Here is a 27,754-nt window from a genome sequence, read left to right on the forward strand (position 1 = left end):
ATAAGGTTCAAAGAATGACTTGATTTCTCACTCAACACACCCTGTGCTGGTGAAATCTACACCAGCGCTTTCACTTGGTGGGTGCATGTCTCTAGTCTGTTCTACTCTAGCGTTTATAATATTAACAATAATTAGCCTGAAATGCAAGTCATTTATTCCTTGAAAAGTAGTCCCCAAAAGACCGAATGCAGATGCTTGGGGCAGAATACTCCACTTTTTTATAGTCAGCCTAATACCCTCTTCCATAATAAAATGTTTGAGATCTTTCGCTCTCATCTTTTGGAGTAAAGCCACCCAAGGGACACCCATTTCTGACTACAACATTCTAACGGCTGTAGCATGCCTTCACTAGCAAAAGAATACATCTGAAGGACAAATAACCTGCGTTGTATAGGCTACAAAGAACTGGCTGAGGATGATCCCTCCCTCCCTCCTACTACGGTCCTTATTGTGGCATTCAGCAGTTTTGTACGGCAGAAAGCACGCCACAGCCAAGCCGGTGTAAAAACAAAGACTTAATCTGACAACAACACAAAGGCATATTAGCTTACCATTCATTCACAGTTCACCTTAGCATGGATTGCCATACATTGGAGATCAGGATTCCATAGAACAGACAGAACAGTTGAAACTGGAGCAGCAGCACGGCCAGGTGGACTGGGAACAGCAAGGAGTGATCATGCTAGGTAGTCCTGAGGCATGGTCCTAGGGCTCAGTTCCTCCGAGAGAGCGAAAGAAAGAGAGAATTATAGGGAGCACACTTAAATTCACACAGGACACCGGATAAGACAGGAGAAGAACTCCAGATATAACAAACTGACCCTAGATCCCGACACAAACTACTGCAGCATAAATACTGGAGGCTGAGACAGGAGTGGTCAGGAGACACTGTGGCCCCATCCGATGATACCCCGGACAGGGCCAAACAGGAAGGATATACCCCACCCACTTTGCCAAAGCACAGCCCCCACACCACAAGAGGGATATCTTCAACCACCAACTTACCATCCTGAGACGAGGCTGAGTATAGCCCACAAAGATCTCCGCCCCTGGCACAACCCAAGGGGGGGCGACAACCCACAGGAAGATCACATCAGTGACTCAACCCACTCAAGTGACGCACTCCTCCAAGGGACGGCACTCTATAGTGCTTTAGAGATTTATTCCCTCTAAAAAAATATAAAATGAGGGAATTATTCAAATGTATCTCTTATTATGTCAATTGCAATTAGGTTAGGGCATTATTATAGCCTATACTGGCTATAATGACTGGCACAGTGAACATACTCATAACAATGATACTGTAGTAGACAGACAGCATTGACCTTAAGAAACTATAGCATGCAGGTTGGTCTGAGAAAACAGAAACCTCAAGCACAGAAAAATCAAAATAGCTGCAAGTTGTGTTTATGAATTAAATGGGGTGTAATAAAATGAGTTGTGAGTAGGGGGGGTTGTCTCCCTCCCTCTTCTGTTGGCTTTGAGACTTTATTTATAAAGTGGGTTGGGGAGTTGGCAGCAGGGGTTTCCCAAACTCGTCTTCTGCACAGTTACTTTGCATTTTTTTTTTGCAGGGGAAGCAAAATAGTTTTGCCAGGGCGGCTGTGATCCGCGGGAGGAGAGCCTGTTTTTTCTTAGGCTCATCTGCAGCCCACAGTACCTGAACAGGTGACAGAGAACAAGGCATAAAATCATGGTCGTGTTCATTAGGGTACACAGTAGTCAAAATATTTTGAACAGAAAACAAAAACAAGCATTTGTTATTGCAAGTTCAAGAAAGTTCCTCCCTGTTTTAGTCCGCTGTCTTCCATTTAGTGGCTAATGAATAAGACCCTGATAACTTTATCATAGTCTCCCGTCCTTACATTACAATAGTGTGCTGAAGACAGATGCACATGTTGACTGACAGAAATGAGGACTTACTATCATTGCCAAGAGGGAGACACCTTGTTCTTCTTCTGGTTCTTGTTATTTCCTCGCTTCTTCTTTCCTGACTTCCTCACTTCTTTCTTCATAGCCTCTTCCTTCTTAGTAGAGAGAGAAACAGACATGAGTCGATGCCTCACAATCAAACAGCCCAAATAACTAAACGATCTACTGGTTCTTGGCCGTCTCACCTGTGTGGAGGTGATGTCCTCGAGGTCTGTGGAGAGGGCGCTGCTGATGGGCTTGGTGCTTTCAGAAAGGTAGCTAATTACCTGGGACTTTTCCGAGATGGCTGAGCTTACACTGGTCTTTTCCAAACCAGTGCTGTCATCAGCCATCTCCTCTAGGTCCTCTTCTAGGGTTTCCCTCCAAGCCAGGAGCTCCTCGGTGAGGGTGACGTCACTCCTTGAGGAGGTTGAGGAGTGTGACCTCTCACTACCACGGCTCCTCCTGGTTCCAAAATGGCCTTTGAAACTCCAGTCCTCGGAATAGTCATCTATGACTTGTGTGATGGTGTCCGACATACACCTGATTGCTCCGTCGCTACCAGAGCGTGCGGCACGCAGTTGAGGCCGGTTGGAGTCCGAACGCAGGGACAATCTTTTAGCCGCAGTCTTCACGATGGCCTTCACCGCATCCTCACCACTGAATTGGATGCTCTCCTCCAGGCCAAAGACGACAGAGATGTCAGCATACTTCAGGGCATGCTGGACCTCCAAAAAGAGATCCTTCATCAGCCTGAAGGGGTCATTGGCCCTCCTTGTCTGGGGGGACTCTGAGGCCTCCAGTCGGCACATGATGCCGTGGAGAATAAACTTCAGAGTCTGGGGGCTCATGACGGTGGCCGAGGGAATGCTGCGAAGGAGGATGTCGTCCTTGCCTGATAGGAGGGAGGGAATCTTCTCCAGGGGGTCCTGTCTGTTCTTGGTGGGCATCAGGGAGCTGTCACTCATCTCGGAGACCTCAGCCTCCCCCACCTCTTCTTCCAGGGTCTGGGAAGGAGCTGCATGGGTGGTCGTCACAGAGTCGTCCTTCATGGAGGTGCTGGGGACTACCTCTTCTTTATCCAGGCAGGGTCTGGGCAGAAAACCGTCCAGAGTCTGGGCAGGAGCTGCCCATGCTGCCTGGGTTGAGGTGGAGGGTTTAGGGTTTGAGACACTTACAACCACCTCCTCTTCGTCCTTGGGTGAAGAGGAACACGGAGAGCCAGGGAACCTTTCCCTGGCACCGGAATCCAATCCTAAGAAAACACACTCATATTCTGAACTGGTTCAAAGCCACATCCATGTATAACACTATGCAGTATCTAGTACATTTACTATAATGGTAATACACTGGTTATTACATGGTTATTACTGGTGATATGGGCAAAACAGATTATAAGTGTACCTTTCTGGATGATGAGCCTGGCCTTGTAATCGTCGTTGCAGGTACTGTTCAGGATGTCTCCCACCCTGGTGGTCAGGACCTGGCAGACGGCCCCTAGTCAAATCAAAATGTATTTAATGCAGGGGTGTCAAACTCATTCCATGGAGGGCTAAGTGTCTGCGGGTTTTAGTTTTTTCCTTTCAATTAAGACCTAGACAACCAGGTTAGAGGAGTTTCTTACTAATTAGTGACCTTAATTCATCAATCAAGGGTGGAGTGAAACCCTGCAGAAACCCGGCCTTCTATAAAATGAGTTTGACATTTGATTTAAAGTAATTCTTCACACATAACATGTCTCCAAACACTGTATAGAAAAAATAGAAAAAAAGAGAGAGAAAATTAAAATACCATTACTGACAATAAGATAAAAAAAAGTGGAATGTGCGGGTGAAAAAGACGGTAAAAACAACAAAATATCTAACCTAGTGCCTCCTTGTTGTCATCAGAGAGGGAGAGGGAGCTGGAGGACTGGAGGGTCAGGAAGCTGCCCCTCTCTAACAGAGCGGCCCACATCCCACGGGACTCTGCCCCCTCGTCCTCTCCAAGGTCACGTGACCAGGTGGAGTCGCTGTCCCACAACTCGTTCTCGCTGGATGTGGGGGTCTCCCCCCAGCCGTCCCTATACATCCAGTTGAAGTTGTCATTCCACATAATGTCTCTACCCGGTGGGGTGGTCGGCAGACCCAAGAAGTTCTCCAGCAGATTCTTAATGGCCCGTTGGATGAACATGTACAGCACATCTGTGAAAAATTCATCGGAGAGCCTACGGTTGGCAGCCAGGTCTTTCAGGATGGGCTCGGACCTGCTTTGGCGGGCCATTGGCCTCCTTCCCATACCGGTGTCCAGAAGCATCTGATACACCTTGCAGATGAGCTCCTTCCCAAAGTAGTGGACCTTCCCCCTGAAGATCCTGTTGACCAGCTTCCATGAGGACAGGATCTGCCCTAGGGGCTCCACTGGTGGGGTTAACTTCATGTCCGTGATGTCATTCAGTGAAACATCATCCTCACTGCTGAACTCCTGGTGGAGTTCCCGGTCAGTGTCTGAGTGCGTCAGATGAAAAATAACATCAAAGATGTTACTGGCTGTGACTCCTGCCTCTCTGTGGCCGGTGGTGGGAGCGGTGGTCTGCCTACTTCTTCTGCCGCCATGCCCAGACCGGGGAATGCTGGGAGTGCTGGCAGTCTGGGTCGTGTCCATCTCCCCAGCAGGGCTGCTGGTCTCCCCAACTTCCCCTGGCCTCTCCCCAAGCAGGGCAAGGACAGGGAGGGACCCCTCGCTAAGGACTTTATGGACGTCGCTTTCCTTGGGCTTCCTCACTGACCCCAGTTCTCCCAAGTCTGGCATATTGGACCTGCTCGATCCCTGCGATAACCCAGGGCATCTCCCATTCCGGCTGCTGTTGCCTCTTCCAGACCTCATGTGGTGGATCCGTCTGGCGGCCTCCTGGGCACTCTCACAGGCGTCCCTGAACAACTCTGAGAAGATGCTGGAGAGCGTCTCTTCGGTCAGACTGATGTCTGGATGGGTGTTCTCCAGATCATCCTCAACAGAAAAGAAGAGGTCCTCCTGGGCCATTTTCAGGATGTTACTCACAGACAGATCTGCTATGCCCTGAAGCTCCTTGTCGGTCTCAGAAGGGGGAGTGGGCGGCTGCCCACCCAGGAGCCTTCCCTTCGGCTCAGAACTCCGCTGGTGGAACTCCCTGGAGATGATCTGGAGCTCACCTGACCCCCAGCGGGACGAGTTTGACGACTCTGGACTGGAGGTCCTGATCAGAACCATCACTGGGAGGAACACCTCATTGGAGACACACACCACCCACTCGATGATCTCGTCCAGGTCACCTATTGTCACGTTCTTAGAAAGAGAAACAGAAAACAACAAAAATGACAGCTAGTAGTTTTTATGTTGAAATAGTTTTTTCACATGATCACTCCACCTTTGACAGTAGAAGAAATGGGGGACTTACTATTTGTTTGAGGAAGTTCCTGATAAACTTTCTCTTACTGGAAAACAAACACCAGGAATCATTGGCAACTTAAACTAGTGCTTACATAGATCATATTTTTTCTGCACATAATGAGGTTCACAGCAGGACTCACGGGTGAGACTTCAGGAAGTTTGTTAGAGAGAACACCTCAGGTCCAATTGGACGGGAGGCATCATCGCTCTTAGCCTCGGACGTGACATCACTCTTTGGGGTCAGGAGGTCATCAACAGATGAAGAGGAGATCATTTTCTCCCCATCAGGTGTCAAGGGACATAGGGGTTCTGAAACAGAAGACAGTCAGAATTACCACCGAACAAGCTAGTAACCACGGAAACGATTCTATTGAAGTTGTATAATCAGGAATAAACACTGTGTCACCAACACCCACCTGTTGTCTCCCTTTTAGTAACTTTAGTGCCCTTCTTGATAGCTGGCAGGACACCTACAGAAAGAGAATCGTAGACATTAGTGGATCCTTCCACCATATATCGTTTTTTCAATAAATCCAGGTATTTTGGAAGTGGAGATGAATACTCACTGTAACTGGTTGTTTGAGTTAGAAGAGTTTGAGGCAGTGCCAACATACCAGCTACTTGGTGGCTTAGTTTTTTCACCCCATACTTAGCCTCCCTAGACCTTCTAGCCTTGATAACCTCTGTGGCCTTCTTTTCTGCCTTTGCTATATTTGTCTCTCGGGTGGGCATGGGGCCTTGCGGGGGCTTCGGCACAAGGTTCTGAGACAAATAACAGTGGGGAAATCATATCACCATAGAAACCACATTTTTCAACATAGGCATAATGGTACTGAGTGACATGTCACATAAGGGTTAACCTTAGAATTAGAATCAGAATTCCAATAGTATTAGTTTTAACTAGTAGGTGGTCCATGTGTCTTAATGGCGTTATTATCACGCTGTAAACTGGTTTTCAACCCGTCGTATTACTAGATTGCAACCAACTGGCCTCTGTTACAACCAGACGTTTTGCAACAGAACTAAAAGCTGTTTCTTACCTTTCGAGGGCTATCCTGGAGGCAGTCTACCAGGGCCGGCAGGCTTAGTCCATCATGGCCAGCGGAATGGACATCTGTCTGGAGCACTTGCTCTCTAGCACTAGCTTGAAGGGTCCCAGCCTGGGGTATAGGAACATAAGGAAATACATATAACTTAAGCCCTCCATTATTATGCCCACTTTTCCAACTATAAACCATAACCTTAGAATTACAATCAGAATTCCAAAACTATTAGTTGTAACTAAACTCAGCAAAAAAAGAAACGTCCTCCCACTGTCAACTGCGTTTATTTTCAGCAAACTTAACATGTGTAAATATTTGTATGAGCATAACAAGATTCAACAACTGAGACATAAACTGAACAAGTTTCACAAGCATGTGACTAACAGAAATGGAATAATGTGTCCCTGAACAAAGGAGGGGTCAAAATCCAAAGTAACAGTCAGTAACTGGTGTGGCCACCAGCTGCATTAAGTACTGCAGTGCATCTTCTCCTCATGGGCTGCACCAAATTTGGCAGTTCTTGCTGTGAGATGTTACCCCACTCTTCCACTAAGGCACCTGCAAGTTCCTGCACATTTCTGGGGGGAATGGCCCTATCCCTCCCCCTCTGATCTAACAGGTCCCAGACATACTCAATGGGATTGAGATCCGGGCTGTTCGCTGGCCATGGCAGAACACTGACATTCTTATCTTGCAGGAAGTCACACACAGAATGAGCCGTATGGCAGGTGCCATTGTCATGCTGGAGGGTCATGTCACGATGAGCCTGGAGGAAAGGTACCACATGAGGGAGGAGGCAGTCTTCCTTTAAAGCACAGCGTTGAGATTGCCTGCAATGACAACAAGCTCAGTCCGACGATGCTGTGACACACCGTCCCAGACCTTGACGGACCCTCCACCTCCAAATCGATCCCGCTCCAGAGTACAGGCCTCGGTGTAATGCTCATTCCTTTCGACGATAAACGTAAATCCGACCATCACCCCTAGTGAGACAAAACCGCGACTTGTCAGTAAAGAGCACTTTTTGCCAGTCCTGTCTGGTCCAGCGACGGTGGGTTTGTGCCCATAGGCGACGTTGTTCCCGGTGATGTCTGGTGAGGACCTGCCTTACAACAGGCCTTCAAGCCCTCAGTCCAGTCTCTCTCAGCCTACTGCGGACAGTCTGAGCACTGATGGTAGGGATTGTGCGTTCCTGGTGTAACTCGGGCAGTTGTTGTTGCCATCCTGTACCTGTGCCGCAGGTGTGATGTTCAGATGTACCGATCCTGTGCAGGTGTTGTTACACGTGGTCTGCCATTGCGATGATGATCAGCTGTCTGTCCTGTCTCCCTGTAGCGCTGTCTTAGGCGTTTCACAGTACGGACACTGCAATGTGTTACCCTGGCCACATCTGCAGTCCTGATGTCGCCTTACAGCATGCCTAAGGCACGTTCATGCAGATGAGCAGGGACCCTGGGCATCTTTCTTTTGGTGTTTTTCAGAGTCAGTAGAAAGGCCTCTTTAGTGTCCTAAGTTTTCACACCTGTGACCTTAATTTCCTACCGTCTGTAAGCTGTTAGTGTCTTAACGACCGTTCCACAGGTGCATGATCATAAATTGTTTATGGTTCATTGAACAAGCATGGGAAACAGTGTTAAAACCCTTCACAATGAAGATCTGATATTTGGATTTTTACAAATTATCTTAAAAATACATGGTCCTGAAAAAGGGACGGTTCTTTTTTTGCTGAGTTTAGTAGGTGGTCCATGTGTCTTAATGGCTTTATTATTGCGTTGTAAACTGATTTTCAACACGTCATATTACTCGATTGCAACCAACTGGTCTCCGTTACAACCAGACGTTTTGCAACAGAACTATAAGACGTTTCTTACCTTTAGGGGGCTGTCAATGGGGCAGTCTACCAGGGCTGGCAGCCTTAGTCCATCATGGTCAGTGATGTCTGTCTGGAGGACCTGCTCTCCAGCACTAGCTTGGAGGGTCCCAGCCTGGGGTATATGAACATAAGGAAATACATTTAACCTTAGCCCTCAATTAATTATGCCCACTTTTCCAACTATAAATCATATCAATCTGTTTTTACAGCATATAGGTTATACTACCAAGAAGATAGCCTCATTACATATCAAGAGGGATAGCCCCAGAATGAACAAACATTTTTTTTATCACTTATGAGACTTACTTTTAGAATAATTTTTCTCAACGGTTTATGATTTCTATCCATTGTGCTTTCAGGCACCCTTCAGATTGGACCTGACATTTTTTTAAATAAACAAATACATTTTAAAATACATTTCAAATATTATTTTTACAACATCTTGGCCAGTTATGCTGTACTCACACAGAATGTCTTTGTCCACTCAAAGTGATTTATTTGAACATGAGGATGACTGTCCTTTGCAAAGCATCAACTCAACTGAGGCAAAAGTAGCGCACTGAACATTTTCTTGAGTTCGTTTACGTCATAGGCTTCTATATTCCATCGTACATTATGACGTCAACTACAAAAGCACAGAGCGACCACTCCGGGAAATTAATGCATTGTTTCTGATCACATACGATATCTGAAAAATGTTTACAATGTAACCCAATTCATTTAGGTTCAGTGAGGTTTTATCGTATTATATGGATAAATGTTGCCCTCTGTTGGCCATAACTGATATATTATAGGCAAATAAATCAAATCATTGATGGGTTTGGTGAGGGAAGACAGATGTAGTAAGCTGATATGATCAGGGCATGCACACATATTGCCCATTAATGAATAAATGTTTTAAGCCAAATGTCTATTTGTCCAAGACAGTCATTGTTACGCCTTTGCCCAAATTGACCAATATAGCTTCATGTCACATATCTATCATAATTTATACAAACTGGATGAATGCAGGCTGTTGGTTTGTAAATGTTGTAAATAAATATGTATATAGTATGCATATGTAACAGTTGTTAAAGTACTATGTGAATTTCACCAGGTTCATATATTAATATGTCGTGTTGATTTGTTATTATGCATGCCTGCATCCTGGCTGAAGTGGAGTGTGTTCTTACGTTTTGCCCTGCATGCTCAAATCATTTTGTATCCTGAGAGAGGTAGTCACGCTTTTTATGTCTTCAGAAAAGTTGGATTCTTTTCAGTACAAAGTCATACACACAGTGTTTTGTTCATGAATAATGATGTGTATTTAGAGGTTACTCATAAGTGGATGGTATTGTTAAGATGCACTTGTAATTGTTTTAGGATGATATCAACATTCTGAATTCAACATGTGGTTAATAGCTAGCTAAGGTATTAGCAGGCTATTTATTGTATGTGTGAACGATGGCTAGCTCCTCGAATGATCCCAGTCCCTCCTATTGTGTATCTGCTGTAGAAAGAGGCCACGATTCGCAGAACATATGTGCTCTACAAATGTTTTATTTCCTTTTGGATGCAAGTATGTGGTTTTATCTTTGTAAAATATGTTATGTATAATAAGGAGAGACTATTAATTTTTGTAATCTAAAATCATTTTGATGCACTGAGAGAGAAAGAGGCGACGATTCTCAGAACATATGTGCTCTACAAATGTTTTTTTTCCTTTTGGATGCAGAGAGTGAGTTCTGCTTGATTAAAACTACCTGATCTCCAAAGTCCACGTCTATAGTCTCAATCAACCACACACAACGCAGGGTTACAGCGGTGCGGTATAGCACCGGTTACACATATTCTTATTATTGTTTCATTCACTTATCTTTTTGACCTGCACTGTTGGAGTTCAGACCTTAAGAATTTCACTGTACCCTACAATTACATATCCGACCGACTAATAATCTAATCGACTGAAATCTAATCTAAATTCAGATTTTTTTCTGGATGAGGAAACCTAGTCATACGTAGCTATAATTTACAGAAATCATAAATGTTTACATTATTGCTGAATAAGGCTATCAGTGTACTTTTTTCATACCAGTGTTGTCAAACAAGAAATGATGCCTACAATTTAGTTTAGGGCAGCTGGCGAAATCCCGATCGGCATTTGATGCAGATATTGAAAATCAAGATCGGCATTAAATTAGACTGTTCGTTTTCAGGCCGGTTTGGTGAGACTGCCTTTAAAATTGACCAATAGTGGCCACGAATACACGAGCACTGCTTCTAAACTGCCCCTGTGAACCTAGCTAGCAGTGATACTCGAAGCCTATTTTAATTGCATAAAAAATGTGCAGTATTGAGTAATTTTCAATATCTGCATCAATTGTAAATAAGAAACATATTTTTCTTTCCATAATGCTCACAAATAGCAGCCATGTTCGAGTATATTTTTGTTAAAATCTTTGCGAAAACCTTGTGCAATCTGGCTAGCTAACTAACAAACACATTTAGCATTGCGTCAAGCTAACGCTAGTACTAGCACGGTCGTGTCATTTAGCAGTTAACTTCTGCTAGCAGTGTGTCGCAGGTTGGTTCCGAGAATTACATTTTAGGTCAAGTTAGACCCTAGAAATGTCTTGCTCGTTATTAATTTGAGCCAACGTTATTTCTGAATATTCACCTTGCATTTGGAACCTATTTCCCTTTATAGCACTTTGCTGTCACAAAGTTTGAATGAGGCGGCTGCCATTGTTTGTGCGGAGAGTGAGGCATGATTCCTTGTTCAACTTGATTGAATCGGGCAACTGGCTAACTACTGTAAACTGAGTTGCAGGGTGGTCGATGGTCCAATCCTTGTTTCCAGCTAGGTAAATTGTAATGATTATGTGCCAAATGTATTCGCTTCCCATTTTGCGTACTGTCCAGCTTTGGTGGTGTGCGTGCGGCCTGCTACTAGCATTATTAGCAGCTAGCTAATGCTATGTAGGAATACACATTAGACGAGTGTTTCCCAAACTCGGTCCTAGGGACCTCAGGGGGTTTTGGTTTTTGCCGTAGCACTACACAGCTGATTCAAATAAGCATCAAGCTTTGATTGAGTCAGCTGTGTAATGTTGGGGGGGAAACGTGCACCCCTTGGAGTCCCAAGGACCGAATATGGAAAACCCTGTGCTAGAAGGTGATGTTTCACTAGGATTCAATTCAGAAAGTGAAATTACAAGAATATGAATCCTCATGTAATATAACTAAGGTTAGATGGTGAGGAATTGTACATAGATTATTGAATTGGCATTTCAATTAACCTTCTGAATTGACTGTATTGTTGATACAGCGCCTTCTTGCCCTTTGTGCTTTTGTCTGTGCCCAATGTTTGTACAATGTTTTGTGCTGCTACCATGCTGTGTTGTCATGTGTTGATGCCTTGCTATGTTTCTTAAGTCTCTCTTTATGTAGTGATGTGTGTTTTGTCCTATATATTTTTTTTAATGTTAAATCCCAGGCCCCAATCCCCGCAGGAGGCCTCTTGGTAGGCCGTCATTGTAAATAAGAATTTGTTCTTAACTAACTTCCCTAGTTACGTTTCTGTCTTTCAGTCCAACATGAGTACATCCCACAGGCCATCCTGGGCATGGACATCCTGTGCCAGGCCAAGTATGGAATGGGCAAGACTGCTGTGTTTGTACTGGCCACCCTGCAGCAGATTGAGCCTGTGGATGGGCAGGTGAGTGGTTGAATAATGAAATTAATCTCTACATTGTGGAAGCAGCAACTGAATTGCTGTTACATCCTCCCTCCTTTACTAAAAATAGCTTTCGATGGAGAATCCATTGAGTGCTTTGTAGTTTAGGAATAGGCTTAATCTGTATCTGGGGATCCTTGCATAAGAAAGTGTCTAATCGCCAACTTTATTTAACCTTTATTTGGACTAGGCAAGTCAGTTAAGAACACATTTTTATTTACAATGACGGCCTACCCCGGCCAATCCCTAATGACGCTGGGCCAATTGCAGTCTGAATTTGTTCTCCTTTTAATCTCACTGTTTACACTGCTGTTCTATCCTATTGGATAATCTTGTGTGCTTTTTGTTTCTCTGCTGTCCAGAGAGCTCTGTATTAAACATCCTCCCCTACCTCTCTCTCTGTCTACCAGGTGTCTGTGCTGGTGATGTGCCACACACAAGAGCTGGCCTTCCTGATCAGCATAGAGTATGAGTGCTTCTCCAAGTACATGCCTACCGTCAAGGCAGCCGTGGTCTTCGGGGGCCTGTCCATCAAGAAGGACGAGGACGCGCTGAAGAAGAACTGCCCCCACTTTGTGGTGGGAACGCCCGGCCGCATCCTGACCCTCATCCGCAACAAGACCCTCAACCTGAAGAACGTGAAGCACTTTGTCCTGGACGAGTGTGACAAGATGCAAATTCAGACCACAGTAGGACAGGGGAGCTGATGCCAGATGTGAGTGACGGGAGCAAGGAGTAAGTTGAAACGTCACAGAGGAAAGGTCAATTGAAAACGTGTTCCAATGTACCTACTAGCATATCACTTAGAATGCACTTCTAATACACTGTCCTAATAAGTAGTAGTGGATCTTGGAACAGAATGTGATAGATGGTGTGACTTAATTAAGGATTTAGCCAAAACGTAGGAAAGTATTTACATTTTATTTAGTCCTCAGATTTCAGGCTGAGTGGGTTGACTTTTTTTTGTGATGGCCATATTATTTTCCTATAGTCTCACCCTCAGACATGAGGCGTGATGTTCAGGACATCTTCAAACTCACACCCCACGAGAAGCACCACCCATGTTCAGCGCCACCCTAAGCAAAGAGATCCGTCCTGTCTGCCGCAAGTTCATGCAGGATGTACGTTGAAGGGTTTCTTATAACCCGTGGTTATCTACATGTTCTGAAACTTAAAGTTGCAGTTTTACACACACACACACAGAGATGAACCCATCTCCCTAAATTGCAATTTGAAGAGGCAATCGGCAGTATAAACATTAATGAAGCATCTTCCTCGCCCCTGTTTTGGAGGGATGAGTCTGGAGAAATTTAACCACTCTGAAATTCGTAGAGTTATATGCAAGGACTGACCGTCAATGATATCAGAATTATCATTTTGACCATATTTTGAGACTATGTAGTTTATTTTTGCGTTTACTTTGTTTACAAGCATTGGAATGAAACAAGCTTGTATTTTGGGTTCTGGTGGGGTACGAAAGTTGAACTAAGCTCATGGGCATTTGTTATTCTTTTCATTTTAAATGTCTAAAAATGGATGTAGAAACTACTGATTGCCCCCTTTTTTTTGTTTTTAAAAGGATTTTGGATATGGCTTAATATTCATGTAAAATGTTCCAATCTAGCCCCTCTAATCTTTGCCTGCTCGTGACTGTCCTTCTCATAAGTGGCCAGAGTTGACCCTCTCTTAACCTGGGTCTGGGGCTCTGGACATTTTCGGGAGGAACAGTCCTGGCATTAAAGCTGTGAATATTGAAAAATAAAGTTCCATCCAGCTCTAGTACTTGTAATTGATGTTCACAATCACATTTGTAGTTCTTCATTCACCAACACACAGAATGTGTTTTACTCCTGTTTTTCACTTAATGTGGCTAGGTTTATAAAACAGTCCCAAAGAGTGACACTTTCCCCATGTTCTATTCATTAGGGCACACTAGCAAAATGTTTAGCACTGGAAGTCCTGGTAGTTCCTCCCTGTGTTCTGTTTGGTGCTTAATGAATATCTCCTGTAGCCCATGGAGGTGTTTGTGGACGATGAGACCAAGCTGACGCTGCACGGCCTGCAGCAGTACTACTGCAAGCTGAAGGATAGCGAGAAGAACTGCAAGCTCTTTGAACCTGCTCGACGTGCTCGAGTTCAACCAGGTACGGACAGAGGTCTTTTCAGAGAATTGAATGCTAAAACGTAATTTATTTTAGTTTTAATCTGAGTGAGTTGAATGTATTTTGTCCATGGAATTGAAAGTCACGTGTTTAAATACAATTTTACTCATTCAAGTGAACTAAGTCTATGCACCGACAAAGTTTCTGCCTGTGAGTTTTATGCCATGTGTTTTTCGTCTTCAGAGTGTACATTTATTTGACCAGGGTAAAGCCAGGGTGCCATATCAGATGCAGCATGGGTTTTGTGCCCCATGTTTGTCTTCGGTGTCTCACTGCTATTTTCTCCCCTGTCTGAAGGTGGTGATCTTTGTGAAGTCTGTGCAGCTCTGTCTCAGCTGCTGGTGGAGCAGAACTTCCCCGCAATCGCTATCCACAGGGGCATGGCCCAGGAGTAGAGGTGGGTTCTGATGGAGAGGAAAAAATCACTGGCTAAACCCTATAGTCTATGCACTTGTTAAAATCTGAGCAGTTTTGATTGGTATAAGCAATATTAGGATATTGCTTACACTTCAAGTCATCTCAGATATTAATAACTGCATAGGGTTTAGGGGTAGATTTGGGATTGGGTCTTGGCTTTCATTGGGAATTACTGATTTGGACAAAAGAATGTCCTCGACTTTTCCGTCCTCTTATCCGTAAACCGATAAGTGGTTGAGGAGTGTCAATTTGTTAGTAGGCAAACGGTGTCCTCGCCTCCTGCTGAGGAAGCATAAGTGTCCTTTGCTGAAGTTGAGATCTACCCCTCCCCTTTCAATCAGCTGTTTACTCTGAGAAGCATGCACATATTTAAAACGATAAGTAGCATATCGTTTTTATCCATACGATGTCTAGCTAAATGTCTTTTACTACTTTACACATTTTAATTTGGGATTCCACCCCTGTAAATGTCATATGCATTATGTGTGAATAGAGTCTAATTTCATACAAGCACATTTCCTCCTCTCCTCAGTTACTGTTGACTTTTTTTCAAAAGGCTTTCCCGGTACCAGCAGTTCAAGGACTTCCAAAGGCGGATCCTGGTGGCCACCAACCTGTTTGGCCGAGGGATGGACATTGAGCGCGTCAACATCGTCTTCAACTACGACATGCCCGAGGATTCCGACACCTACCTGCACAGAGTGGCCCGTGCAGGCAGGTTCGGGACGAAATTCATTATATCGGTCCATGGCCCTGTACAGCAGATGATTCTAGATAATGAGATTAATCTAATGAATAAGTTGCTTTGATGGTAAGCTTGAATGAAGAACAGACACATTTGGGCTAATTAGCTAATATCATGTCATCAGGTGAAGCTCCCTCAGACTACCCAAGTTCCCTAAACGCAACCACATTTAGAAGAAGAATTGCTTCCTGAATTCCTAGTGTAGCAATAAGCGCCCTCCTGATATTCACGTTTCTATGAATACCAAGGGGAACATGGCTTTAAAATACACACTTCCACCATCCTCCTTCCAAAGGAATTGCAAAGCAGTGCGATGTGACTAATAATTTATTCTGCAATGGTAGTGAGTGTATTGTCGGAGGGGGGCTAGGCTGATCTGACCCTGATCAGGTCTGTGATTCAATAAGATACAGATTTAAAGTATCACCAGCACTGCTGTGTTAACCTCAAATGGATTACAAACAGATTTAACACTGTACACCAACATAACCCCGGATGCCCTTGCATTTGCCTAGGCATTAACAAAAAATACACACATAAACGATACACGGTATGTCCATGGGATTGGTTTAAGCCTCACTTTCCCAAAGTAGATGAACCAACCAGATCCCCTTTTCTGGGGCACTGATCGAAACTGATCTGGGACCAGAATAGTTAGTGTGGCGTCAAAAAGAAACCATCTGACCTATTACTATTACACCTGTGCCACTTTGGTACAATAGCCCCAGTACATTGTGTCACCAGTTGATTGTGTGTTCATTCAGCTCTATATTAACACCACATGAAACCTCCCTCTGGGGTTACAGAACAGGTCTGGATAGTTTGCCACACACACTGGAATGGGCCAATAGAGAGGTGACGTTAATTATACTCCCAGAGAGAGTGAACTGTGAACTGAGGTGAATCATTCCTGTACATTACCAGACACCAGTGATCCTAGAAAACAAGTGCAACCAAGACAACAGCTCTGGTGAAATGGTTGCCCAGGCTTGTATATCATAATAAAGGGCAAGGCCCTGTTCACCTGACTAGGTGGTGAAATAGATGGGGGGGCGTGGTATTGGGCGTTGCCAACAGCGCCTTCTCCGACCAACATTTGTAGCGTTCAGGTTTCCCTTCACTGGAACTAAAGGGCCTATCCCGAACCATGAAAAACAGCCCCAGGCAATTCGTTATTCCTCCTCCAAACATTAGTTGGCACTATGCATTGTGGCAGGTAGCGTACTCCTGGCATCCGCCAAACCCAGATTTGTCCATCGGACTGCCAGCTGGTGAAGTGTGATTCATCACTCCAGAGAATGCGTTTCCACAGAGTCCAATGGCGGCAAGCTTTACGCCACTCCAGGCAAATGCTTGGCATTGCGCATGGTGATCTTAGGCTTGTGTGCGGCTGCTCGGCCATGGAAACCCCTTTCATGAAGCTCCCGACAAACAGTTAATATGCTGACATTGCTTCCAGAGGCAGTTGGGAACTCGGTAGTGAGTGTTGCAACTGAGGACAGATTATTTTTGACTCTCTACAACACTCGGCGGTCCCGTTCTGTGAGCTTGTGTGGCCTACCACTTCACGGCTGAGCCTTTGTTGCTCCTAGACGTTTCCAATTCACAATAACAGCACTTACAGTTGACCGGGGCAGCTCTAGCAGGGCAGATATTTGACAAACTGACTTGTTGGAAAGGTGGCATCCTACGATGATGCCACGTTGAAAGTCACTGAGCTCATCAGTAACGGCCATTCTACTGCCAATGTTTGTCTACAGAGATTGCATGACTGTGTGCTCAATTTTTATACATCTGTCAGCAAAGGATGTTGCTGAACTCTCCGACTCCACTAATTTGAAGTGGTGTCCACATACTTTAGTATATATAGTGTATCTGAGTGACTCATACATTATAACAAAATCAATTGGGGGCCCCATGCCAAGACATTTGGGGAATTTTAGAAGAAACATTGCAATGTTGTTTTTGTAATATTATCACCCCTCCAGTATGTGATGTCTCTGAAACAATACAGTTATACTGATCTGTAGCATCCTGTATCTGGGCAAATATTGGTTTGCTTTGTGAGTAACTCTAACCAGTTGCCATTCCATTTCTGCTTTATTCTTTGCTGTAATGTAAAGTGCTTCCAAAATAATATGAACAACAGACTAGATGGGAGCTTGTAGTAGCTGCAGTAGGGCAGGATACTGGAGTTTTAGACTTGATATGTCAGGTAATGGAGTTGCTCCCAGTATCTCAGCGTCAGCAGGATAAGGGAGTGGAACCTTTAGCACAGGGCAGGCCTCTGCTGATCGCTACAACCAACCAACCACAGTGAGAGTCGGTGTGACGAACAGATAGACAGAACCTCCGAGATGCACAGACAGACAGACAGGCAAACAGACACAGACATCAGGACAGGTTTATGATATCCCTCCCTCCTACTACGGTCCTTATTGTGGCATTCAGCAGTTTTGTACGGCAGAAGCACGCCACAGCCAAGCCGGTGTAAAACACAAAGACTTAATCTGACAACAACACAAAGGCATATTAGCTTACCATTCATTCACAGTTCACCTTAGCATGGATTGCCATACATTGGAGATCAGGATTCCATAGAACAGACAGAACAGTTGAAACTGGAGCAGCAGCACGGCCAGGTGGACTGGGAACAGCAAGGAGTGATCATGCTAGGTAGTCCTGAGGCATGGTCCTAGGGCTCAGGTCCTCCGAGAGAGCGAAAGAAAGAGAGAATTATAGGGAGCATACTTAAATTCACACAGGACACCGGATAAGACAGGAGAAGTACTCCAGATATAACAAACTGACCCTAGTCCCCGACACAAACTACTGCAGCATAAATACTGGAGGCTGAGACAGGAGGGGTCAGGAGACACTGTGGCCCCATCCGATGATACCCCCGGACAGGGCCAAACAGTAAGGATATAACCCCACCCACTTTGCCAAAGCACAGCCCCCCACACCACTAGAGGGATATCTTCAACCACCAACTTACCATCCTGAGACAAGGCTGAGTATAGCCCACAAAGATCTCTGCCCCTGGCACAACCCAAGGGGGTGGGGCGCCAACCCAGACAGGAAGATCACATCAGTGACTCAACCCACTCAAGTGACGCACCCCTCCTAGGGACGGCACTCTATAGTGCTTTAGAGATTTATTCCCTCTAGAAAAAATATAAAATGAGGGAATTATTCAAATGTAACTCTTATTATGTCAATTGCAATTAGGTTAGGGCATTATTATAGCCTATACTGGCTATAATGACTGGCACAGTGAACATACTCATAACAATGATACTGTAGTAGACAGCAAATTGACCTTAAGAATCTATAGCATGCAGGTGGGTCTGGAAAACAAAAACTCAAGAAGATCAAAATAGCTGCCAGTTGTGTTTATTGAATTAAATAGGGTGTAATAAAATGAGTTGTGAGTAGGGGGGGTTGTCTCCCTCCCTCTTCTGTTGGCTTTGAGAGTTTATTTAGAAAGTGGGTTGGGGGAGGTGGCTGCAGGGTTTTCCCAAACTCGTCTTCTGCACAGTTACTTTTGCATTTTTTTTTTTGCAGGGGAAGCAAAATAGTTTTGCCAGGGCGGCTGTGATCCGCGGGAGGAGAGCCTGTTTTTTCTTAGGCTGATCTGCAGCCACAGTACCTGAACAGGTGACAGAGAACAAGGCATGAAATCAGGGTCGTGTTCATTAGGGTACACAGTAGCAAAATATTTTGAAACAGAAAACAAAAACAAGCATTTGTTATTGGCAAGTTCAAGAAAGTTCCTCCCTGTTTTAGTCCGCTGTCTTCCATTTAGTGGCTAATGAATAAGACCCTGATAACTTTATCATAGTCTCCCGTCCTTACATTACAATAGTGTGCTGAAGACAGATGCACATGTTGACTGACAGAAATGAGGACTTACTATCATTGCCAAGAGGAGACACCTTGTTCTTCTGGTTCTTGTTATTTCCTCGCTTCTTCTTTTCTGACTTCCTCACTTCTTTCTTCATAGCCTCTTCCTTCTTAGTAGAGAGAGAAACAGACATGAGTCGATGCCTCACAATCAAACAGCCCAAATAACTAAACGATCTACTGGTTCTTGGCCGTCTCACCTGTGTGGAGGTGATGTCCTCGAGGTCTGTGGAGAGGGCGCTGCTGATGGGCTTGGTGCTTTCAGAAAGGTAGCTAATTACCTGGGACTTTTCAGAGCTGGCTGAGCTTACACTGGTCTTTTCCAAACCAGTGCTGTCATCAGCCATCTCCTCTAGGTCCTCTTCTAGGGTTTCCCTCCAAGCCAGGAGCTCCTCGGTGAGGGTGCCGTCACTCCTTGAGGAGGTTGAGGAGTGTGACCTCCCACTACCACGGCTCCTCCTGGCTCCAAAATGGCCTTTGAAACTCCAGTCCTCGGAATAGTCATCTATGACTTGTGTGATGGTGTCCGCCATGCACCTGATGGCTCCCTCGCTACCAGAGCGTGCGGCACGCAGTTGAGCCCGGTTGGAGTCCGAACGCAGGGACAATCTTTTAGCCGCAGTCTTCACGATGGCCTTCACCGCATCCTCACCACTGAATTGGATGCTCTCCTCCAGGCCAAAGACGACCGAGATGTCAGCATACTTCAGGGCATGCTGGACCTCCACAAAGAGATCCTTCATCAGCCTGAAGGGGTCATTGGCCCTCCTTGTCTGGGGGGACTCTGAGGCCTCCAGTCGGCACATGATGCCGTGGAGAATAAACTTCAGAGTCTGGGGGCTCATGACGGTGGCCCAGGGAGTGCTGCAAAGGAGGATGTGCTCCTTGCCTGGTAGGAGGGAGGGAATCTTCTCCAGGGGGTCCTGCCTGTTCTTGGTGGGCATCGGGGAGCTGTCACTCATCTCGGAGACCTCAGCCACCCCCACCTCTTCTTTCAGAGTCTGGGCAGGAGCTGCCCATGCTGCCTGGGTTGAGGTGGAGGGTTTAGGGTATGAGACAGTCATGACACTTACAACCACCTCCTCTTCGTCCTTGGGGGAAGAGGAACACGGAGAGTCAGGGAACCTTTCCCTGGCACCGGAATCCAATCCTAAGAAAACACACTCATATTCTGAACTGGTTCAAAGCCACATCCATGTATAACACTATGCAGTATCTAGTACATTTACTATAATGGTAATACACTGGTTATTACATGGTTATTACTGGTCATATGGGCAAAACAGGTTATAAGTGTACCTTTCTGGATGATGAGTCTGGCCTTGTAATCGTCGTTGCAGGTACTGTTCAGGATGTCTCCCACCCTGGTGGTCAGGACCTGGCAGACGGCCCCTAGTCAAATCAAAATGTATTTAATACAGGGGTGTCAAACTCATTCCATGGAGATCTAAGTGTCTGCGGGTTTTAGTTTTTTCCTTTCAATTAAGACCTAGACAACCAGGTTAGAGGAGTTTCTTACTAATTAGTGACCTTAATGCATCAATCAAGGGTGGAGTGAAACCCTGCAGAAACCCGGCCTTCTATAGAATGAGTTTGACATTTGATTTAAAGTAATTCTTCACACATAACATGTCTCCAAACACTGTATAGAAAAATAAGGGAAAAAAATGAAAATACCATTACGAACAATAAGAGAAAAGAAAGAAGGGGAATGTGTGGGTGCAAAAGACGGTAAAAACAACATAACTAACCTAGTGCCTCCTTGTTGTCATGGGAGCTGGAGGACTGGAGGGTAACTTTAGTGCCCTTCTTGATAGCTGGCAGGACACCTACAGAAAGAGGATCGTAGACATTAGTGGATCCTTCCACCATATATCGTTTTAGAATTCTAGCAATAAATCCAGGTACTTTGGAAGTGGAGATGAATACTCACTGTAACTGGTTGTTTGAGATAGAAGAGTTTGAGGCAGTGCCAACATACCAACTACTTGGCGGCTTAGTTTTTTCACCCCTGACTTAGCCTCCCTAGACCTTCTAGCCTTGATAACCTCTGTGGCCTTCTTTTCTGCCTTTGCTATATTTGCCTCTCGGCTGGGCCTGGGGCCTTGCGGGGGCTTCGGCACAAGGTTCTGAGACAAATAACAACAGTGGGGCAATCATATCACCATAGAAACCACATTTTTCACCATATGCATGATGGTACTGAGTGAAATGTCACATAAGGGTTAACCTTAGAATTAGAATCAGAATTCAAATCTGAATTCCAATACTATTAGTTCTAACTAGTAGGTGGTCCATGTGTCTTAATGGCGTTATTATCGCGTTGTAAACTGGTTTTCAACCCGTCGTATTACTAGATTGCAACCAACTAGCCTCTGTGACAACCAGACGTTTTGCAACAGAACTAAAAGATGTTTCTTACCTTTCGAGGGCTATCCTGGAGGCAGTCTACCAGGGCTGGCAGGCTTAGTCCATCATGGCCAGCGGAATGGACGTCTGCCTTTCGAGGGCTATCCTGGAGGCAGTCTACCAGGGCAGGCAGGCTTAGTCCATCATGGCCAGCAGAATGGACATCTGCCTTTTGAGGGCTATCCTGGAGGCAGTCTACCAGGGCTGGCAGGCTTAGTCCATCATGGCCAGCGGAATGGACATCTGTCTGGAGCACTTGCTCTCTAGCACTAGCTTGGAGGGTCCTAGCCTGGGGTATAGGAACATAAGGAAATACATAGAACTTAAGCCCTCCATTATTATGCCCACTTTTCCAACTATAAACCATAACCTTAGAATTATAATCAGAATTCAAATCTGAATTCCAAAACTATTAGTTATAACTAAACTCAGCAAAAAAAGAAACATCCTCTAACTGTCAACTGTGTTTATTTTCAGCCAACTTAACATGTGTAAATATTTGAATGAACATAACAAGATTCAACAACTGAGACATAAACTGAACAAGTTCCACAGACATGTGACTAACAGAAATGGAATAATGTGTCCATGAACAAAGGAGGGGTCAAAATCAAAAGTAACAGTCAGTAACTGGTGTGGCCACCAGCTGCATTAAGTACTGCAGTGCATCTCCTCCTCATGGGCTGCACCAAATTTGGCAGTTCTTGCTGTGAGATGTTAACCCACTCTTAAAAAATGAAATAAGAAAATGTTACCCCACTCTTCCACCAAGATTCCTTCACATTTCTGGGGGGAATGGCCCTAGCCCTCACCCTCCGATCCAAAAGGTCCCAGACATACCAATGGGATTGAGATCCGGGCTGTTCGCTGGCCATGGCAGAACACTGACATTCCTGTCTTGCAGGATATCACGCACAGAACGAGTAGTATGGCTGCTGGCATTGTCATGCTGGAGGGTCATGTCACGATGAGCCTGGAGGAAGGGTACCACATGAGGGAGGAGGAATTCTTCCCTTTAACGCACAGCGTTGAGAATAAAGAGCACTTTTTCCAGTCCTGTCTGGTCCAGCGACGGTTGGGTTTGTGCCTATAGGTGACGTTGTGCCCGGTGATGTCTGGTGAGGAGCTGCCTTACAACAAGCCTACAAGCCCTCAGTCCAGTCTCTCTCAGCCTATTGCGGACAGTCTGAGCACTGATGGAGGGATTGTGCGTTCCCGGTGTAACTCTGGCAGTTGTTGTTGCCATCCTGTACCTGTCCCGCAGGTGTGATGTTCAGATGTACCGATCCTGTGCAGGTGTTGTTACACGTGGTCTGCCATTGCTGTCCGTCCTGTCTCCCTGTAGCGCTGTCTTAGGCGTCTCACAGTACGGACATTGCAATGTATTGCCCTGGCCACATCTGCAGTCCTCATGCCGCCTTACAGCATGCCTAAGGCACGTTCATGCAGATGAGCAGGGACCCTGGGCATCTTTCTTTTGTTGTTTTTCAGAGTCAGTAGAAATGCCTCTTTAGTGTCCTAAGTTTTCACAACTATGACCTTAATTGCCTACCGTCTGTAAGCTGTTATTGTCTTAACGACCGTTCCACAGGTGCATGTTCATAAATTGTTTATGGTTCATTGAACAAGCATGGGAAACAGTGTTAAAACCCTTCACAATGAAGATCTGTGAAGATATTTGGATTTTTACGAATTATCTTTAAAATACATGGTCCTGAAAAAGGGACGTTTTTTTTTTGCTGAGTTTAGTAGGTGGTCCATGTGTCTTAATGGCTTTATTATCGCGTTGTAAACTGGTTTTCAACACGTCATATTACTAGATTGCAACCAACTGGTCTCCGTTACAACCAGACGTTTTGCAACAGAACTATAAGACGTTTTCTTACCTTTAGGGGGCTGTCAAGGGGGCAGTCTACCAGGGCTGGCAGCCTTAGTCCATCATGGTCAGTGATGTCTGTCTGGAGGACCTGCTCTCCAGCACTAGCTTGGAGGGTCCCAGCCTGGGGTATAGGAACATAAGGAAATACATCTAACCTTAGCCCTCAATTAATTATGCCCACTTTTCCAACTATAAATCATATCAATCTGTTTTTACAGCATATAGGTTATACTACCAAGAAGATAGCCTCATTACATATCAAGAGGGATAGCCCCAGAATGAAAACAAATGTTTAATCACTTATGAGACTTACTTTTAGAATAATTTTTCTCAACGACTTATGATTTCTATCCATTGTGCTTTCAGGCACCCTTCAGATTGGACCTGACATTTTTTTAAATAAACAAATACATTTTAAAATACATTTCAAAAAAAGAATTTTACAACATCTTGGCCAGTTATGCTGTACTCACACAGAATGTCTTCTTTGTCCACTCAGAGTGATTTATTTGAACATGAGGATAACTGTCCTTTGCAAAGCATCAACTCAACTGAGGCAAAAGTATCGCACTGAACATTTTCTTGAGTTCGTTTACGTCATAGGCTTCTATATTTCATCGTACATTATGACGTCAACTACAAAAGCACAGAGCGACCACTCCGGGAAATTAATGCATTGTTTCTGATCACATACGATATCTGAAAAATGTTTACAATGTAACCCAATTCATTTAGGTTCAGTGAGGTTTAATCGTATTATATGGATAAATGTTGCCCTCTGTTGGCCATAACTGATATATTATAGTCAAATAAATCAAATCATTGATGGGTTCGGTGAGGGAAGACAGATGTAGTAAGCTGATATGATCAGGGCATGCACACATATTGCCCATGAATGAATAAATGTTTTAAGCCAAATGTCTGTTTGTCCAAGACAGTCATTGTTACGCCTTTGCCCAATTTGCCCAGTATAGCTTCATGTCACATATCTATCATAATTTATACAAACTGGATGAATGCAGGCTGTTGGTTTGTAAATGTTGGTTTGTAAATAAATATGTATATAGTATGCATATGTAACAGTTGTTAAAGTACTATGTGAATTTCACCAGGTTCATATATATATATTTCGTGTTGATTTGTTATTATGCATGCCTGCATCCTGGCTGAAGTGGAGTGTGTTCTTACGTTTTGCCCTGCATGCTCAAATCATTTTGTATCCTGAGAGAGGTAGTCACGCTTTTTATGTCTTCAGAAAAGTTGGATTCTTTTCAGTACAAAGTCATACACACAGTGTTTTGTTCATGAATAATGATGTGTATTTAGAGGTTACTCATAAGTGGATGGTATTGTTAAGATGCACTTGTAATTGTACTTTTTAGGATGATATCAACATTCTGAATTCAACATGTGGTTAATAGCTAGCTAAGGTATTAGCAGGCTATTTATTGTGTGAACGATGGCTAGCTCCTCGAATGATCCCAGTCCCTCCTATTGTGTATCTGCTGTAGAAAGAGGCCACGATTCGCAGAACATATGTGCTCTACAAATGTTTTATTTCCTTTTGGATGCAGGTATGTGGTTTTATCTTTGTAAAATATGTTATGTATAATAAGGAGAGACTATTAATTTGTGTATTCGAAAGTCATTTTGATGCACTGAGAGAGAAAGAGGCGTGGATTCTCAGAACATATGTGCTCTAGAAATGTTTTATTTCCTTTTGGATGCAGAGAGTGAGTTCTGCTTGATTAAAACTACCTAATTTCCAAAGTCCACGTCTATAGTCTCAATCAACCACACACAACGCAGAGTTACAGCGGTGCAGTATAGCACCGGTTACACATATTCTTATTATTGTTTCATTCACTTATCTTTTTGACCTGCAATGTTGGAGTTCAGATCTTAAGAATTTCACTGTACCCTACAATTACATCTCCGACCGACTAATAAACTAATCTAATCGACTGAAATCTAATCTAAATTCAGATTTTTTTCTGGATGAGGAAACTAGTCATACGTAGCTATAATTTACAGAAATCATAAATGTTTACATTATTGCTGAGTAAGGCTATCAGTGTACTTTTTTCATACCAGTGTTGTCAAACAAGAAATGATGCCTACAATTTAGTTTAGGGCAGCTGGCGAAATCCCGCCTTCTTCGTTGGCATTTTCAAGATCGGCATTAATTTAGACGGTTCGTTTTCAGGCGGGTTTGGTGAGATTGCCTTTAAAATGGACCAATAGTGGCCACGAATACACGAGCACAGTGCTTCTAGACTGCCCCTGTGAACCTAGCTAGCAGTGATACTCGAAGCCGATTTTAATTGCATAAAAATGTGCAGTATTGAGTAATTTTCAATATCTGCATCAATTGTAAATAAGAAACATATTTTTCTTTCCATAATGCTCACAAATAGCAGCCATGTTCGAGTATATTTTTGTTAAAATCTTTGCGAAAACCTTGTGCAATCTGGCTAGCTGACTAACACATTTAGCGTTGCGTCAAGCTAACGCTAGTACTAGCACGGTCGTGTCAGTTAGCAGTTAACTTCTGCTATCAGTGTGTCGCAGGTTGGTTCCGAGAATTACATTTTAGGTCAAGTTAGACCCTAGAAATGTCTTGCTCGTTATTAATTTGAGCCAACGTTATTTCTGAATATTCACCTTGCATTTGGAACCTATTTCCCTTTATAGCACTTTGCTGTCACAAAGTTTGAATGAGGAGGCGGCTGCCATTGTTTGTGCGGAGAGTGAGGCATGATTCCTTGTTCAACTTGATTGAATCGGGCAACTGGCTAACTACTGTAAACTGAGTTGTGTGGGATTCTGTGTTTCACATTATAGCCATTACCATATGATTAAATATGATCTGATGTTGGTTGTGTGAGGTATCTGCATTTGTGCACTGGAGCATCCATTATGAGATTAAACAACTGCTTGCTACTTGCCTGTTTGTGTGTGTGACAAAAACTGAATAACATGGTGTGACTTGCATGTTGCAAAAGTAGATAACAGCCCAGCAGTTGCTTTGTCCTTGTGGTTGTATGTAACAATATTCAGCACATGGTGTGACTTGCTGTATCTTACAAAGTTGTGGTTAATAAGCAGGCATAGGGAGGGGTGGTCTTCACGAGGTTTAACTAAGATGGAAAAATACTGAACAACACAATAGCAGGAACTGAGCAACTGTTATAACTAGGCTGCGATACCAGAACAGTAAGAATCTATACATTGACAGAGGGGGGACCCGCCTGAGCGTCTGCGATAGGCTGAGCAAGTTTAAACCACGCCCAGCCTCTACTGTGATAGGCCAACAGGCGTGTTGGAACTATGTCCATCACAGTATAAGAACAACTGTTTACGTACATCCTGTCAGTTCACCACCTAAAAACGCTGTGCGGAAGAAAATATGGAGCCTCACCTCAGACAGTGCTGAAAGTCTACTTCAGCTACATCTGACCCCTCTTTGAATACGCCCTGCCAGCCTGGATAACAGCTTCACCGCAGCAGATGAATCGGCTACAGATAGTCCAAAACATGGCAGTTTACAGACTACCAAAATACATCAGCAACCACTATGTTAACAGCATATCTGGACTGAAATCAATCAACAATAGACAGTAATCATTGGCCAGAAGTTCATCAACAGAGCCACTCACAACCCATCATTGAAGGAAGCCGTGGGACAGGCCAAATGGACCACAGATACACCCATGTCCATAATGCTGAAGCTGACCTAGAAGAGAGGAAGAAAAAATACAAAAACAAAAGTGTGTATGAAAATGTGTAGATATATGTGAAAATGTGTAGATATATGTGAATGCACTCCTTAGCACCCTGACCCCTCTCCCCATGCACAGCTGTGGGCTATAATTTTAATGATGTTCTTTTATCCCTCAAGGGGTTCTGTTCTGAAACTTAAAGTTGCAGTTTTATACACACACATACACACACACACAGACACAGAGATGAACCCATCTCCCTAAATTGCACTTTGAAGAGGCAATCGGCAGTATAAACATTAATTAATCATCTTCCTCGCCCCTGTTTTGGAGGGATAGGTCTGGAGAAAATTACCCACTCTGAAATTCGTAGAGCTATATGCAAGGACTGACCATCAATGATATCAGAATTATCATTTTGACCGTGTTTTGAGACTATGTAGTTTATTTTTGCGTTTTGCGTTACTTTGTTTACAAGCATTTAAAAGGACAAGCTTGTATTTTGGGTTCTGGTGGGGTACGAAAGTTGAACTAAGCTCATGGGCATTTGTTATTCTTTTAATT

At 44.2% G+C, this 27,754-nt stretch overlaps 1 protein-coding gene and 1 pseudogene across 1 annotated transcript; both read left to right on the top strand.

Annotated features, from left to right (window-relative positions):
* The window catches only part of LOC116355461 (ATP-dependent RNA helicase DDX39A-like), a 31,034-nt pseudogene extending 14,597 nt beyond the window's left edge, over window positions 1–16,437 (top strand).
* LOC116355459 (ATP-dependent RNA helicase DDX39A-like) lies at window positions 11,300–12,911 on the top strand. The gene is made up of 3 exons (XM_031799354.1): window positions 11,300–11,389; window positions 11,805–11,932; window positions 12,361–12,911. The coding sequence occupies exons 1-3, from the start codon at window positions 11,368–11,370 to the stop codon at window positions 12,655–12,657; spliced, it is 447 nt and encodes a 148-aa protein (XP_031655214.1). The 5' UTR covers window positions 11,300–11,367; the 3' UTR covers window positions 12,658–12,911.
* Window positions 16,438–27,754: the final 11,317 nt, after the last annotated feature.

The sequence above is a fragment of the Oncorhynchus kisutch genome, linkage group LG20, assembly GCF_002021735.2.
Source record: "Oncorhynchus kisutch isolate 150728-3 linkage group LG20, Okis_V2, whole genome shotgun sequence".
NCBI lineage: Eukaryota > Metazoa > Chordata > Actinopteri > Salmoniformes > Salmonidae > Oncorhynchus > Oncorhynchus kisutch.